General features: G+C 47.2%; 1 protein-coding gene across 1 annotated transcript; it reads right to left on the bottom strand.

Moving 5' to 3' along the window:
- Positions 1-293: 293 nt before the first annotated feature.
- On the bottom strand, positions 294-4,398 carry CHP2 (calcineurin like EF-hand protein 2). The gene is made up of 7 exons (XM_036824143.1): positions 4,116-4,398; positions 3,646-3,718; positions 3,457-3,537; positions 3,201-3,331; positions 2,952-3,013; positions 2,070-2,192; positions 294-1,871 (listed from the first exon to the last, which is right to left on the bottom strand). Exons 1-7 carry the CDS (start codon positions 4,180-4,182, stop codon positions 1,818-1,820), a joined length of 591 nt encoding a protein of 196 aa, XP_036680038.1. The 5' UTR covers positions 4,183-4,398; the 3' UTR covers positions 294-1,817.
- Between the last annotated feature and the right edge of the window lie 8,715 nt (positions 4,399-13,113).

Here is a 13,113-nt window from a genome sequence, read left to right as displayed (position 1 = left end):
TTAAAAAGAAGGAAATCCTACCCTTTATGACAACATGGATGGACCTGGGAGACATTATGCTGCATGAAGTTAGTCACGGAAAGACCAGTGCTGCATGATTCCTCTTATATGAGGCATCTAAAATAGTCAAGTGTGCAGAAGTAGTCAATGGAATGGTGATTCCCAGGGGGTGGGGGGAAGGGGCTATGAGAACCTGTTGGTCAATGGGTAAAAGTTACAGTTATACAAGGTAAGCTCCAGAGATCTGCCATATGACAGAGTGCCTAGTCAACAGTAATACTGTGCACTTAAACATATGTTAAGCATGTTAGGTCTCATATTACATGTTCCTACTACACGTTAAAATAAACCTAAAAAACAAAGGGACACAGGAAATTTTTGGAGATGATGGATATGTCTATTACCTTAATCATGGTAATGGTAATACAAGTGTATACACATGTCCAAACTCACCAAGTTGCATACATTAATTATGTGCAGTTTTTTGTGTACCAATTATATCTCAATAAAGCTGGGGGAAAAGTCATTGACATATACAGTAATGGTGCATGCCTAGCAGCTGATGTGCTGATAAATGTTTAAAAACAGGCTCTCCTAAGCAGAAAAGTGCTGGACTATTGCATCTGCCAATGTCTATGGTGTAAATATTCCCACTGCAGCAATTTCAAGCTACCAAGTCTGACATCACTGAAAGCAGACTTAGGAAGATAGAAGCACAATTGGCTCCCAATGTGTCTTGTATCAATGTGTTGATACAAGACAACTCCAGCACAGGCCTGGGAAGGGATATGAGCGGGGTACCGACAGCATCTCCTTTACGTATAGCCAGAGTGCTTTGCTACAGACATAGAATCTCATGATTTTATGTGACTTTTACACTCTCTTCTGCGATATGCCAATGCTTGAACATCTTACCGTGAACCAAAATGGAAGTACTCTCCAAACCTTTTAATTATTTCATACTCTAGGAAGGTATGTCTTGTTTATTATTTTTACATCACCTCTTCCCCCACTACCCACCTTCATCAGTGAAAACCCACTTAAGAAGCCAGACTTCAAGGATCCCTCCATTTGGTCAACCTAACACTAATGGATATCTCTTATTTTGCCTGACCAGCATCATTTCCCCTTCTGATAATAGCCCTGCATTTTCCTTTAAGCAACCATCCCTTACCCCATCTTGAGTCCTCCTCAGGCCTTATTTCCTGGCTCTGGCATTTAGCACATGACACAGTCCTGGCCAAATAGAAAGTTCCATTCCCCTGGAGAAAGGATAAGGTTCCAGGGGGGGCTAATGAGACTCTTTGCTTGGAATTATTGAAAAAGAAACTCTCTTTCCTCTGCATTACTAGGCTAGTAGGATGGAAGCCTGGAGCTGCTGGTGGCCATCCTCCACTACAAGGAAAGAGCCCACCTGAGAACGAACACAACACAAAAGAAAGCTGAGATGAGAAACAGAGAATAACAGTCCTGATAGCATCATTTCGGTCCTTGGATTCAGCTGTGCCTGAGACACTTCCAGACTTTCCCAGTTTTCCGGATACTTCCACACTTTTTCAATACATGAGCCCATAAAATTACTTTTTAACTGAAATCCCTTTGATTTGGGTTTTCAGTCACTTGCAACCAAAAATTTTCTGGCTGATTCACAGATCTGAGATCAAATGAGTTGGTAAACACCCCTCCAAGCTTTTCTCCTTGGCCCTAGTTAGAGCTCAGTGTACAAGTAAGAATACAGTTCACTGGGGCTGGGCCTCCATGAGGAGGAATCCCAAGCAGAACTGGTCCATGTAAGCTACCCAAAGGCACAAAGGGGGTCACTTCAGGATCCGGATGCTCATTTTCTGCTCGATGTTCATCTTCTCTAAGGACTGCGGGGAGATGGGTGGTAGTCAAGAGGCTTGAATTCCAAACCTCTATGCTTCCAACCTCCTCTCCCATCCCCCAGGCCCCATGATTCCCTGGGGGACCCCCTCTCTTTCTGCCCTCCTCCTTCCAACTTCATTTCCCATGTCCACCTGTCCTAGGGACTCCTGGTCTCAACTTCCCAGGCCTGAGGGCATCCTGACCTTGGCAAACTCCAGAAAGGACACAGCGCCATCTCCATCTTCGTCGGCTTCCTGCACTGTGCGGTCGGCAATGCTCTCCAGCTGCTCTTCTGTCACCTGTACCCCAACCATCAGCCGGAGTACCTGGGTGGTGGAGGAAGAGACAGAGACAGCCATAAGGAGGAGGCGCAGGGACTACTAACACCATCCCTCAAACCTTGTCCGCATCACCCCAAATGTTAGTACCAATTTTGTAATCCATCCCTCATTCATTTTCCCCCGATTCCAGTCACTTCCCACCACAGCCCCCAATAATTCCCCCATTGCTTCTACATCCAACCCCCCCATCTGTCATTCACTATCCCACTCTCACCTCAATAATGTGCCCAAGCTCATTACTCAAGCCCAACCTTAGAACCCAATCTCCATCTATCCTCCACCCCATCCCCCATCTCATCCACCAACTAGTCCCAAATCCATCCCCCACCTCATCACATCTATCCCAAAGTTTCTCAGTCTCAGCACTATTGACATTTGGGGCCAGATAACTCCTTTGGCGGGGGGAGGGGGGCCACCCTGGGTATTGTAAAATGTTTACCAGCGTTCCTGACCTCTACCCACTAGGTTCCAGGAGCACCACCCCGTCAACCAAAAAGGTCTCTAGATATTGCCAATGTCATTCAGGGGGCAAAATCACTCCCAGCTGAGAGCTACTGATCTATTTCCAACCTCATACCCAAATGTTCCCCTTCCCATCTCCCAACTAACCCACACTCCAACCCCACCCACTCCCATTCCCCACCCAACACCCCAGTCATCTGCATCTCCCACCCACCAATCATCCCTCCATCACCCACAGACATTCCGTTCAACCACCCCACCCTTCCCTTGGGTTCTTCCAACCTGCAGCATCTCTTGCCTGGAGATCTTTCCATCTCGATCCAGGTCATAGAGCTGGAATGCAACTGGGAAGAGAGCGGAGGGGGAAAAGGACGGTGGGTCTTCCTTGGTTCTCTTCCCTCAAAAGTTCACCTTGGAGGAGTGTGGTGCGGGGGTCACCAATGGGCCCACAGAGGGAGTGGAAGGTGCCCGGGCCCTCTCAACGGGTGTGGTCAATCTGGGGTCTCACTCGGGTAGGGGGCACAAACTCACAGCGAAGTTTGTTCATTCTGCTGTTGAGGGGCTCGGGTTCCTTGGGGTCCCGGTTTCTGTTGTCCTCATCATCTACAGGTCGAAAGCGAGCCAGGACTCTGACAAAGCCTGGGAAGTCTAGGTGCAGACTCCTGGGGGGTGGGGGGAGGCAGGCAATGGTGCAGGCGCGGTGGTCGCCGTGGCCCTGCCTCTGCCTCAGGCCCTGACCTCCCCCCACAAGCTCTCACCCCATCTCCCCACCCGCGGCGAGGCTCACCCGTCAGGGAAGAAGCTGTCTATAATGCGGTCTCCCAGGGGGTTCACGGCCAGCGCCCCGATCTGCTGCAGATCCACGCGGCTGGAAAGTCAAAGTTTAAGGGGGGTGGGGCAAAGACGGAACATGGTCAAGGAGGGGACGGGGTCAGAGAGGCAGAGGCGAGAGGTCAAAAGGCCAGCTCCGGCTCACCTGAGGTAGCCCTTCTCATTCCAGTCAAGCGCTCGGAACCGGTGGTAGAGGCGGAGCAGACTGGCCTGCGAGACTGCGGGGGCGCAGGCGGACGGTGACTCCCCGAGGACCCCGGGGCGCGCTCCATCCCCAAGGCGGTCGCGGGGGTTGAGCGGGGGGCGGGGGGCTGGCTGGAGGGAGGCTCCACCCGGGCCCCGGGGCCGAGCGGGCGAGGTGGGACCCGGGAGATCCGGGAGGCCAAAAGAGACCAAAGCCACCCCCTCCACCCGCCTCCGGTCCTGCAGTCTGCCTCGACCCCGGCTGGAGGCTACCTGGGTGCCCGCAAGCCCGGAGCCGGGACCCCTGGGTGAACGCGCCCCCCGCCCGCGAGCCCGGCCGCTAGGATCTTCTAGATTCTCCCGGCCCCGGGACCCTCCCCCGGAGCCCCCCGGAACCCCCCCGGGTCGCCGGGCACTATGCGCCGCACTCACAGCCGGTCTCCCGCCGGATGCTGTCCACGTCGGGGATCCTGGCGGCGTGGGAGCTGCGGGAGCCCATGGCCGAGCTGCGCCGGGGCCGGCGTCCTCCCCGTCCGCCTCGCAGGCGCGGCCGCCTGGTGGCCCCTGGGCCGAAGGCCACAGCCCTGGCGGGGAGCCAGGCTCCTGAACCCCGCCGTTCCTCGCCTCCCACCCGCGACCCGGGCGAATAGAAAACCGTGCCAGGGTGGCGGGGTCAGCGGGGCGGGAGCGGAGAACGCGCGGTTGCATCTCGAGACTCTGAGGTCGGGCGGGGCGGGGAGGGGAGGGGCTGGGCTGGGCCGGGTCCGCCGGCCGCGAGTCCCCGCTCCCACGCTCGCCCCGGCACCGGCCCGCCTCCTCCCGCCCGGCCCAGCCCTCCCTCCCGGCCCTGGGCCTCCCGGGTGCCGCCGAGCAAGGATCGAGGTCCGCCCTTCTTCATCTGGGGACAGAATCCAAGCCCTTCTGGGAAGTAGGTGCCGGGTGGGCAGGGGAGCTAGGCGCATTCGTCCCAATCCGGGATGGCCCCAGCCTGGGGCCCCCTCCCCAGGCAGGAGGGCCTGGAGGCAGAGGCCTTGAAAGAGTCCCAGACGGGGCTGAAGCGAGGAGGGTTGGGAGGCGGAGAGCAAGGGCTGGTTTAAGTGGAAGGAGCGCCGGGTTTGAACGACTTGGATCGGAATCCCAGTTATGCTTCTCGCTCTGGACAAGTCAGCGTATCTTGGTTTCATCTCTTTTGTTTGGTCCACATAGCCTTGTTGTTTAATTGAGTCAATGCTTTGAAATCTGGATATTTAACCCCAAATCCCAAATTCCTGGCTTCTGAAAAATCAGATCTGAAACCACTAGGCCCGCAGTCCTGCCTGGCGCCGCTTGGGGGCAGCTGGGAACAGCTGCCATGTGTACAGTGGGCATCCTGGGGGGTCGTCTTGCTATAGGCCCCAGCCAACCCGGCTGCTCCCTTATGAACCCTATTGGGCTCTGGTAGAAGCTCCAGCTAAGGTACTGACTTAGCCCTCCGACCAGCCCTCAAGCACCAGGGGAATCCACATGCAGCCTGAGGGAGCGTTACAAACCTCACTGTCACCAACCTTAACGTAATACTAATGACAACGACAGCAAGGGCTCTCATTTATTTTGAGCACTCACCGTGGGCCCTGCACTTTGCTATGCCTTGTAAGTGCATTAACTCACGTGCTTGCTACACTGCCATCTTCCCACTTTTCTGTGGTGGAGGCTGCCATCACTTGAAATAGCTGCGAACTGTTTATAAAGCATGTATCCTCCATGGGGGGCCACATCACCCCCAAGGGGGCAAAAATCTTCTTCTTTTTATGTATGAAACACAGACACACATATAACACATAAATAGATATATATCTGTGGTATTAAAATTTCATGGGAGGGACTTCCCTGGTGGTGCGGTGGTTAAAAATCTGCTTGCCAGTGCAGGGGACAAGGGTTCGAGCCCTGGTCTGGGAAGATCCTACATGCCATGGAGCAACTAGGCCCGTGCGCCACAACTACTGAGCCTGCGCTCTAGAGCCCACGAGCCACAACTACTGAGCCCATGCGCCACAACTACTGAAGCCCGTGCGCCTAGAGCCCGTGCTCACCAACAAGAGAAGCCACCGCAATGAGAAGCCCGCGCACCACAACAAAGAGTAGCCCCCGCTCGCCTCAACTAGAGAAAGCCCGCGCCCAGCAACAAAGACCCAACGCAGCGAAGAAAAAAAAAAAAAGATTTCATGGGAGAGGGGTGGTTAAGGAAAAAAAAAGTCTAACAATGCTCTTTAAGTGGGGGGGTGATAATTTTTTTAAAGTTGAGAAACTCAGTTTTAAAGGAACAAGCACCACAGGTGTCCAGCTTTGCATGTATCATTACCCTCTCTTCCCCCATCATAATCACATATATACACAAATTTCCCAAGGGGAAAAAAAGGCAAGCTGTTCATTACAAGGGTTCACGTTCATCCCTGCCTTGAAGAGAGAGAAACTGGAGAAACAATCAAGCCTCTAACCCCAGGCAGAGTCTCACATCAGATAAGTCTTGAAAATATTGATCTAAGAAGTGTGTGCTTCTCTTTTCAGGTACCCCAAGGATTAGGCAACTGTCATAAAGAATGCTTGATTCCCTTTCAGATGCCCCACAAGGACTAATGCATGCGGGAAACTACACTGCTCCCTAATGAAGCCAAGCAATCACTCCCGCGCCACCCTGGGAGTGTAGGATGGGTTAGGTTCTGAACTCAGGAGGGGGTAAGAGTCCCTGGGAGGCTGCAATAATCATCAGTCCAGCTTGGGCTGCTGATCTTGGAAAGAGCTCCTCCAGCCTTAATCTCTGAGTCAGTGCTGCACTAAAGTAATCAGGCCAGAGAGCAATTAACAACCCCAATCCACATGCCATCACAAGCTTACAGGAAAACACTGTGCTAGAATTGATTCCTGCTTCATGCGCACAAGTAGTGTATAAATCAACTTCACAATTTACATGGCCACATCTTTTCAGGGCATTTCAAGGGGAAATGTTCTGGGGAGAATTTCATCTGAAGAATCTGTTGAATAGGATTCAGGCTAAACGTTTGTCATTTGCTTTTAAGCTGCATAAAAGTTGCTAGCCATTCTTGATGAAGCACTACTGAGGTTCAACTGGAAAAATGCAGATGCAAGAATAGTTGGGGAAATATAGAACACTTGCAACTCAATAACAAAAAGACAGCTCAGTTGTTTTTACAATGTTCTCAATGAGTTTAATATTTTAATATATGTTAGTGCTCCTTTTCCCCATAAAACTGCAGGTTCCATAAGGGTGCAGGGCATATAAGAAATTATATAGACAAGGCCAGACACCTGGGAAGTCCAAATATCTGTGTCCTCATGCTGAGAGCTCAGGCCAAGAAGGCTTGACCAAGCCCCCCTTTCTGCCCTCATACTGCAAGGGGAATTTGGTTAGTTTTTCAAATTAAGCTTTTAAATTTGTCAGCTTAACAGGGAACTTACGCGTTCCAAACTCATCTTTCTAGCAAGAGTCAAGTTACACCACACACAAGGTGGCCTGTTTCCTGAGTTATTTAATTAGAATCTACAGATATCCACAGGGAAAGCATACTTCAAAACAGGATGCCTCTTTGGGAGAGACTGGGGGTGGGTGCACAAGTGTGGGAGGAAAGAACAAGACGATGCCCCTGGGAGATATTAGCTCCAGGCTTGTTTAGTTGGGAGCAATGATCTTCACACATTAGATTTCCAAAGACGTGCCTGGAAAGGAGAGTGGGCTGGAGCTGAGCTTGGCTGTAACCACGTGGAAGACGGAGCTGAGAATTTCAGACAGCTGTGGTTCTTGGAGCAACCCGACCCAAGGGAACCACACAGAAAAGTCCCCTCCAAGACAGCTGTCCTGGTTAGGACAAGGTTCAGCTGCTGTAACAAAGAGCCTCCACGTAAGAATCGCAAGTAGAAGTTGGCATCTCTCTCATGTTTGGGTCTGGAGGCAGACAGTCCAGGGCTGGTTTGGCAGGGCTGCTCCAGGAAGCTCCTCTCCATTGATGCTCTATCATCCCAGGGACGTTGCCCTCATCCAGGATGGACGCAGGCCAGGATGGACCTCCAGCCTCAGAGCTCACGTTCCCACCAGCAGGACAGAGGGAGAAGCAGAGAAAAGGGCCTGCCTCTCCCTCCTAGGAAATATCCTAGAAGTCATTCAAATTGCTTCCCATTCCATCCTGGAGGGAGAGCTTAGTCACATAACCAGCCTAGCTGCAGAGGAGGATGGGCACTTCTGTAGTACTGGGCAGCCATGTGCCCAGCTAAAATTTGGGGTTTCCAAATAACCCAATTTTTAAGTGAGCCAAAAAAGTCTTAAATTGACATTTCTCCAAAGATACGCAAATGGCCAAGAAGCACATAAAAAGATGCTCAGTATCATTAGTCATTAGGGAAATACAAATAAAACGACAATGAGATTTCACTTCACGCCCACTAGACTGGCTAGAATTTAAAACAAAACAAAACAATGGAAAATAACAAGTTTTGGCCATGATGTGGAGAAATTGGAACCCTCATACATTGCTAGTAGAAATGTAAAATGGTGCAGCTGCTATGGAAAACAGTTTGGAGATTTCTCAGCAAGTTAAACGGAATTACCATATGAGCAATTCCACTGCTAGGTATATACCCAAAAGAATTGAAAACAGGTGTTAAAACAAAAACTTGTGCATGCATGTTGATAGCAGCATTATTCACAATAGCTACTTTGTGGAAAGAATCCAAATGTCCACTGATTAATGAATCAATAAAATGTGATATATCCATTACAATGGAATACTATTCAGCTATAAAGAGGAATGAAGTGCTAACACATGCCACAATATGTATGAACTTTGTAAAGTAAAATAAACCAGTCACAAAATACCACATATAATGTTATTCCATTATAACATGAAATGTCAAGAATAGGAAATCTATAGAGACAGAAAGTAAATTAGTGGTTGCTTAAGACTAGGGGACTATACTAGTGGGAAAGGGAGTTATAGATAAAGGGTACAAAGTTTTATTTTTGAGGTGATGAAAACATTCTAAAATTGCGGTGATGGTTACACATATATGTGAATATATTTATCTCTTGAATTGTACACTTTAAACAGTGAATTATATGCTATGTGAATTATATCTCAATAAAGCTGTTTAAAGACAAAAGCCAAGAATAGCCTGAAAAACTCTGGAAAGTAAAAAGTAATGAGGGCAAACTAATTCTAACAGATTTTTAAATGTATTATAAAGTTACAATGAGCTATGAGGTAATAGGGCAGGAATAGACAGATAAGAAACAGACAAGAAAGTCAGAAAACAGACCCAAATACATGTGGGAATTTGACATGTGATAAAAGTGACATTTCAAATCAATGGGGGAAATGTGAATTACTCAGTAAATGTCATTTGGGACATCTGTCTTTTGAGGGAAAAAATAAAGCTGTACCCCTACCTTCACATACCAAAATTAATACCAGATAGAATAAAGGTTTAAAATGAAACTATACAATACTAGAAGAAATCTTAAATGTTGTTATAGTCTTGAACTTGAAGGCCTTTTAAAACATGAAACAAAGCACAGAAACCATAGAGAAAAGATTGGCTAATTTGACTATGTGAAAATTAAAATCTCTGTATGGCGATACATAGAGAGATAGAGATCTCAAAGTCAAAAAGACTAGCTGGGGAAATATTCAGTCTATATAAAAGACCAAAGATAATTTCCTTAGAATACAAAGATATCCTAAAAATCAAAAGGAAAATGACAAGACGACAAAAAGGAAAACCAAAAAACCCCACACCTCTCATTAGAAAAAATGGGATAAGATGTGAAATAGAAATGGTAACTAGCATAAGATGCCCAACCTCACAAAGTTTAAAAGTACATATTGTCTCTAGAAAAAAAAAAAAAAGAAAACAATAATAAAATTACACATTAAAACAAGAGACTTTGTACATTTGATGTGGTCAAGATGGCAAGGATACAGGTCATGAACCTCAAGTAGGCAAGTGTCATGTCTTACAGGGTCTTGCAGAGTCTTTTAGGTCACAAGTTTTATTTTAAGTGTGAGGGGACATCATGGTAGTGTTTAAGATGGAGAATGAGGGGGGCTTCCCTGGTGGTGCAGTGGTTAAGAATCCGCCTGCCAATGCAGGGGACACGAGTTTGAGCCCTGGTCCGGGAAGATCCCACATGCCGCAGAGCAACTAAGCCCATGTGCCACAACTAGTGAGCCTGCACTCTAGAGCCTGCAAGCCACAGCTACTGAGCCCACATGCAACAATTACTGAAGCCTGGGCACCTACAGCCCTTGCTCTGCGTCAAGAGAAGCCACCACAATGAGAAGCCCGTGCACCGCAACAAAGAGTAACTCCCTCTCGCGGCAACTAGAGAAAGCCTGCGCACAGCAACGAAGACCCAGTGCAGCCATAAATAAATAAATAAGAAATCAACTCCAAAAAAAAAAAAAAAGATGGAGAATGAGATAACCCAAGTTCTGTTTTAATAACATCACAAGAATCACTGTGGCTGTTATGTGTAGACTTAACTAGGGCAAAGTGGAAGCTGGGAGACTACTGCAATAATTCAGGCAGAAGACAATGGCGAATCAGTGTGCCACAAGTGGAAGTGGTGAGAAGGGGTCAAATTTGGGTCCTATTTCGAAAGAAGTGTCCACAATATTTGCTTATGTATTGGATGTAAAGTGTGAGAGAAAGAGAGGAGTCAAGGATAATTCCAAGGATTTGGTAGTAAACAACTGGAAGCCACCATTAGCTGAGATGGTGAATGGGGGGAAAAGAGTACATATCAATGGGAGAAAATTTTAAAGTCCTTGAGCTGCTTGTTATACATCCTAGTAAAGACGTTAAGTAGTTAACTGGGTATGGGAGTTTGGATTTCAAAATAGAAGTTGGGACAAGTGTTATGTACTTGCTATCCTGTGTTTTTATTTTCATTCATCTCAAAGTATTTTCTAATTTCCTCTGCGATTTATTTGACCTATTGATTGTTTTGAGTGTGTTGTTTAACTTCCACATGTTTGTTAATTTTCCAGTTTTCCTTCCCTTATTGATTTCTAGTTTCATTCCATGGCAGTCAGAAAGGATACTTTGTATGACTTCAGTATTTTTAAATTTACTGAGACTTCTTTTGTGGACTAATGTTCCATGTGCATTTGAGAAGAAGGTGTATTCTGCTGTTGTTGGGTAGAGTGTTCTCTATATGCCTGTTTGGTCTAGTTGGTTTATAGTGTTGCTCAAGTCTTCTATTTCCTTATCCATCTTCTGTCTAGATGTTCTCTCCAATATTGAAAGTGAGATATTGAAGTCTCAAATTATTATAGAACTGTTTACTTCTTCCTTCAAGTCTGTCAATGTTTGCTTCATATATTTGGGAGCTCTGTTGTTTGGTGCATATGCATTTATCATTCTTATATTTCCCTGAGGAATTGACAGGACTATACATTTGGGAATTATCAGTGTATAGATGGTATTAAAACTATGAAACTGGATAAGATCATCTGTGATGTGAATGAAGGAAGGAGAGAAGAAGGCCCAGGGCTAATCCCTGGGGATCCTCCAACATTTAGAACTTGGGAAGAGAAAAAGAATAGGTGAAGGAGATTGAGAAGGAGTGGCCAGTGAAGTAGAAGGGAAATCAGGAGTGTGGTTTTCCAGCTAAGTGAAGAACATGAGTCTGGTAATAAGAGTCAATATAATATGCATAAATTGGAGTTCCTGGTTCAAATGTGGATAGTCATAGGTAAATTTGGGGATTGTGTGTATGGAGTGCTTTTCAAAATGAGGACTGAAAACGCCCATCATCTCCCCTTTTGCTTACTAATGCCAGGCTGGGTGCTACAGGGCAGCGTGGGGTCTTGGATCCATCAAGGGTTGGCACATTTCTTCTGTAAAGGGCTTGAGAGTAAATATTTTAGGCTTTGTGCATCCTTCAGTCTCTGTCACAACTACACAGTTCTGCTGGTGTAGTGCAAAAGCAGCCATAGACAATGCTTAAACAAATGGACATGCTTGTGTTCCAATAAAACTACTTATGGACACTCAAATTTGAAATTCGTATCATTTCCTTGCATCAAAAAATATTATTCCTGGGCTTCCCTGGTGGCGCAGTGGTTGAGAATCCGCCTGCCAATGCAGGGGACACGGGTTCGAGCCCTGGTCTGGGAAGATCCCACATGCCGCGGAGCAACTAGGCCTGTGAGCCACAACTACTGAGCCTGCGCGTCTGGAGCCTGTGCTCCGCAACGAGAGAGGCCGCGACAGTGAGGGGCCCACGCACTGCGATGAAGAGTGGCCCCCGCTCGCCACAACTAGAGAAAGCCCTCGCACAGAAACGAAGACCCAACACAACCATAAAATAAATAAATAAATAAAATAAATTAAAAAAAAAAAAATATTATTCCTTTTTTTTCAATGATCTCAAAATGTATAATCTATTCTTAGCTGTGGATCATACAAAAAGAGGCAGCAGGCTGGGTTTAGCCCACAGGCCATTGTTTGTTAATCTGCTCTAGATTTTAACTTCTGCATTCTCTACAGACTGTGCTCAGTAAAAGACTGATATGCTTTCTCTTCAGAGTTCTCCAGGAAAACTAGAATTTTGCATGAAGACTGAAACAAACCAGAACTGAGTGGGGGCATACTGTCTGGAGTGCCTCAAAACCTAATGGATGCTAATGGAAACACTGGCTTTAACCCAAGAGTACCAAGCCATTGTTCTCAGAGACCTTCAGGACAATTTTGTTCATTTGGGGAGGAAATCTCAGAATGAAAGCCAAACTCGTTTGCGGGGAAGAAGGCTGAAGAATCAGGTTTGGGACACTTCCCTGCTGGTGCAGTGGTTGAGAATCCGCCTGCCAGTGCAGGGGACATGGGTTCAAGCCCTGGTCTGGGAAGATCCCACATGCCACGGAGCAACTAAGCCCATGCGCCACAACTCCTGATCCTGCATGCCACAGCTACTGAAGCCTGCATGCCTAGAGCCCGTGCTCTGCAACAAGAGAAGTCACCACAATGAGAAGCACGTGCACTGCAACGAATAGTAGCCCCCACTCACCACAACTAGAGAAAGTCCGCACGCAGCAACAAAGACCCAACGCAGACAAAAATAAATAAATGAAATTTATAAAAAAAAAAAGAATCAGGTTTGGAAAAAGTCATGAAGTAGGACAGTTCTGGACAGCTGTCCAGAACTTAACAGCAGAAGCCATCACAAGAACAGTGCAAAAATGACTGGTTGACCCAGGAATCCCTCTCCTAGGTACACAGAAGAGAAATGAAAATATATGTTCGCCCCAAACCAAAAGGTGGAAACAACTGATGAATAAATAAAATATGGTGTATCCACACAATGGAATATTATTCAACAATAAAAAGAAATGAAGCACCCAATACATGCTGCAGCATGGATGAACCTTGCAAACATTAT

Source organism: Balaenoptera musculus, chromosome 15 (assembly GCF_009873245.2).
Source record: "Balaenoptera musculus isolate JJ_BM4_2016_0621 chromosome 15, mBalMus1.pri.v3, whole genome shotgun sequence".
NCBI classification, from domain to species: Eukaryota; Metazoa; Chordata; class Mammalia; order Artiodactyla; family Balaenopteridae; genus Balaenoptera; species Balaenoptera musculus.
The sequence above is the reverse complement of the archived record's forward strand: the minus strand, read 5'-3'. Positions and strand labels throughout refer to the sequence as shown.

Coding starts and splice junctions, on each gene's coding strand:
- CHP2 (XM_036824143.1), bottom strand. CDS start 4,182: ATGGGCTCCCGCAGCTCCCACGCCGCCAGGATCCCCGACGTGGACAGC. Junction 3,719..4,115: donor CATCCGGCGGGAGACCGGCT/GTGAGTGCGGCG, acceptor GCGCCCCCGCAG/TCTCGCAGGCCAGTCTGCTC. Junction 3,332..3,456: donor GACAGCTTCTTCCCTGACGG/GTGAGCCTCGCC, acceptor CCCACCCCCCAG/GAGTCTGCACCTAGACTTCC.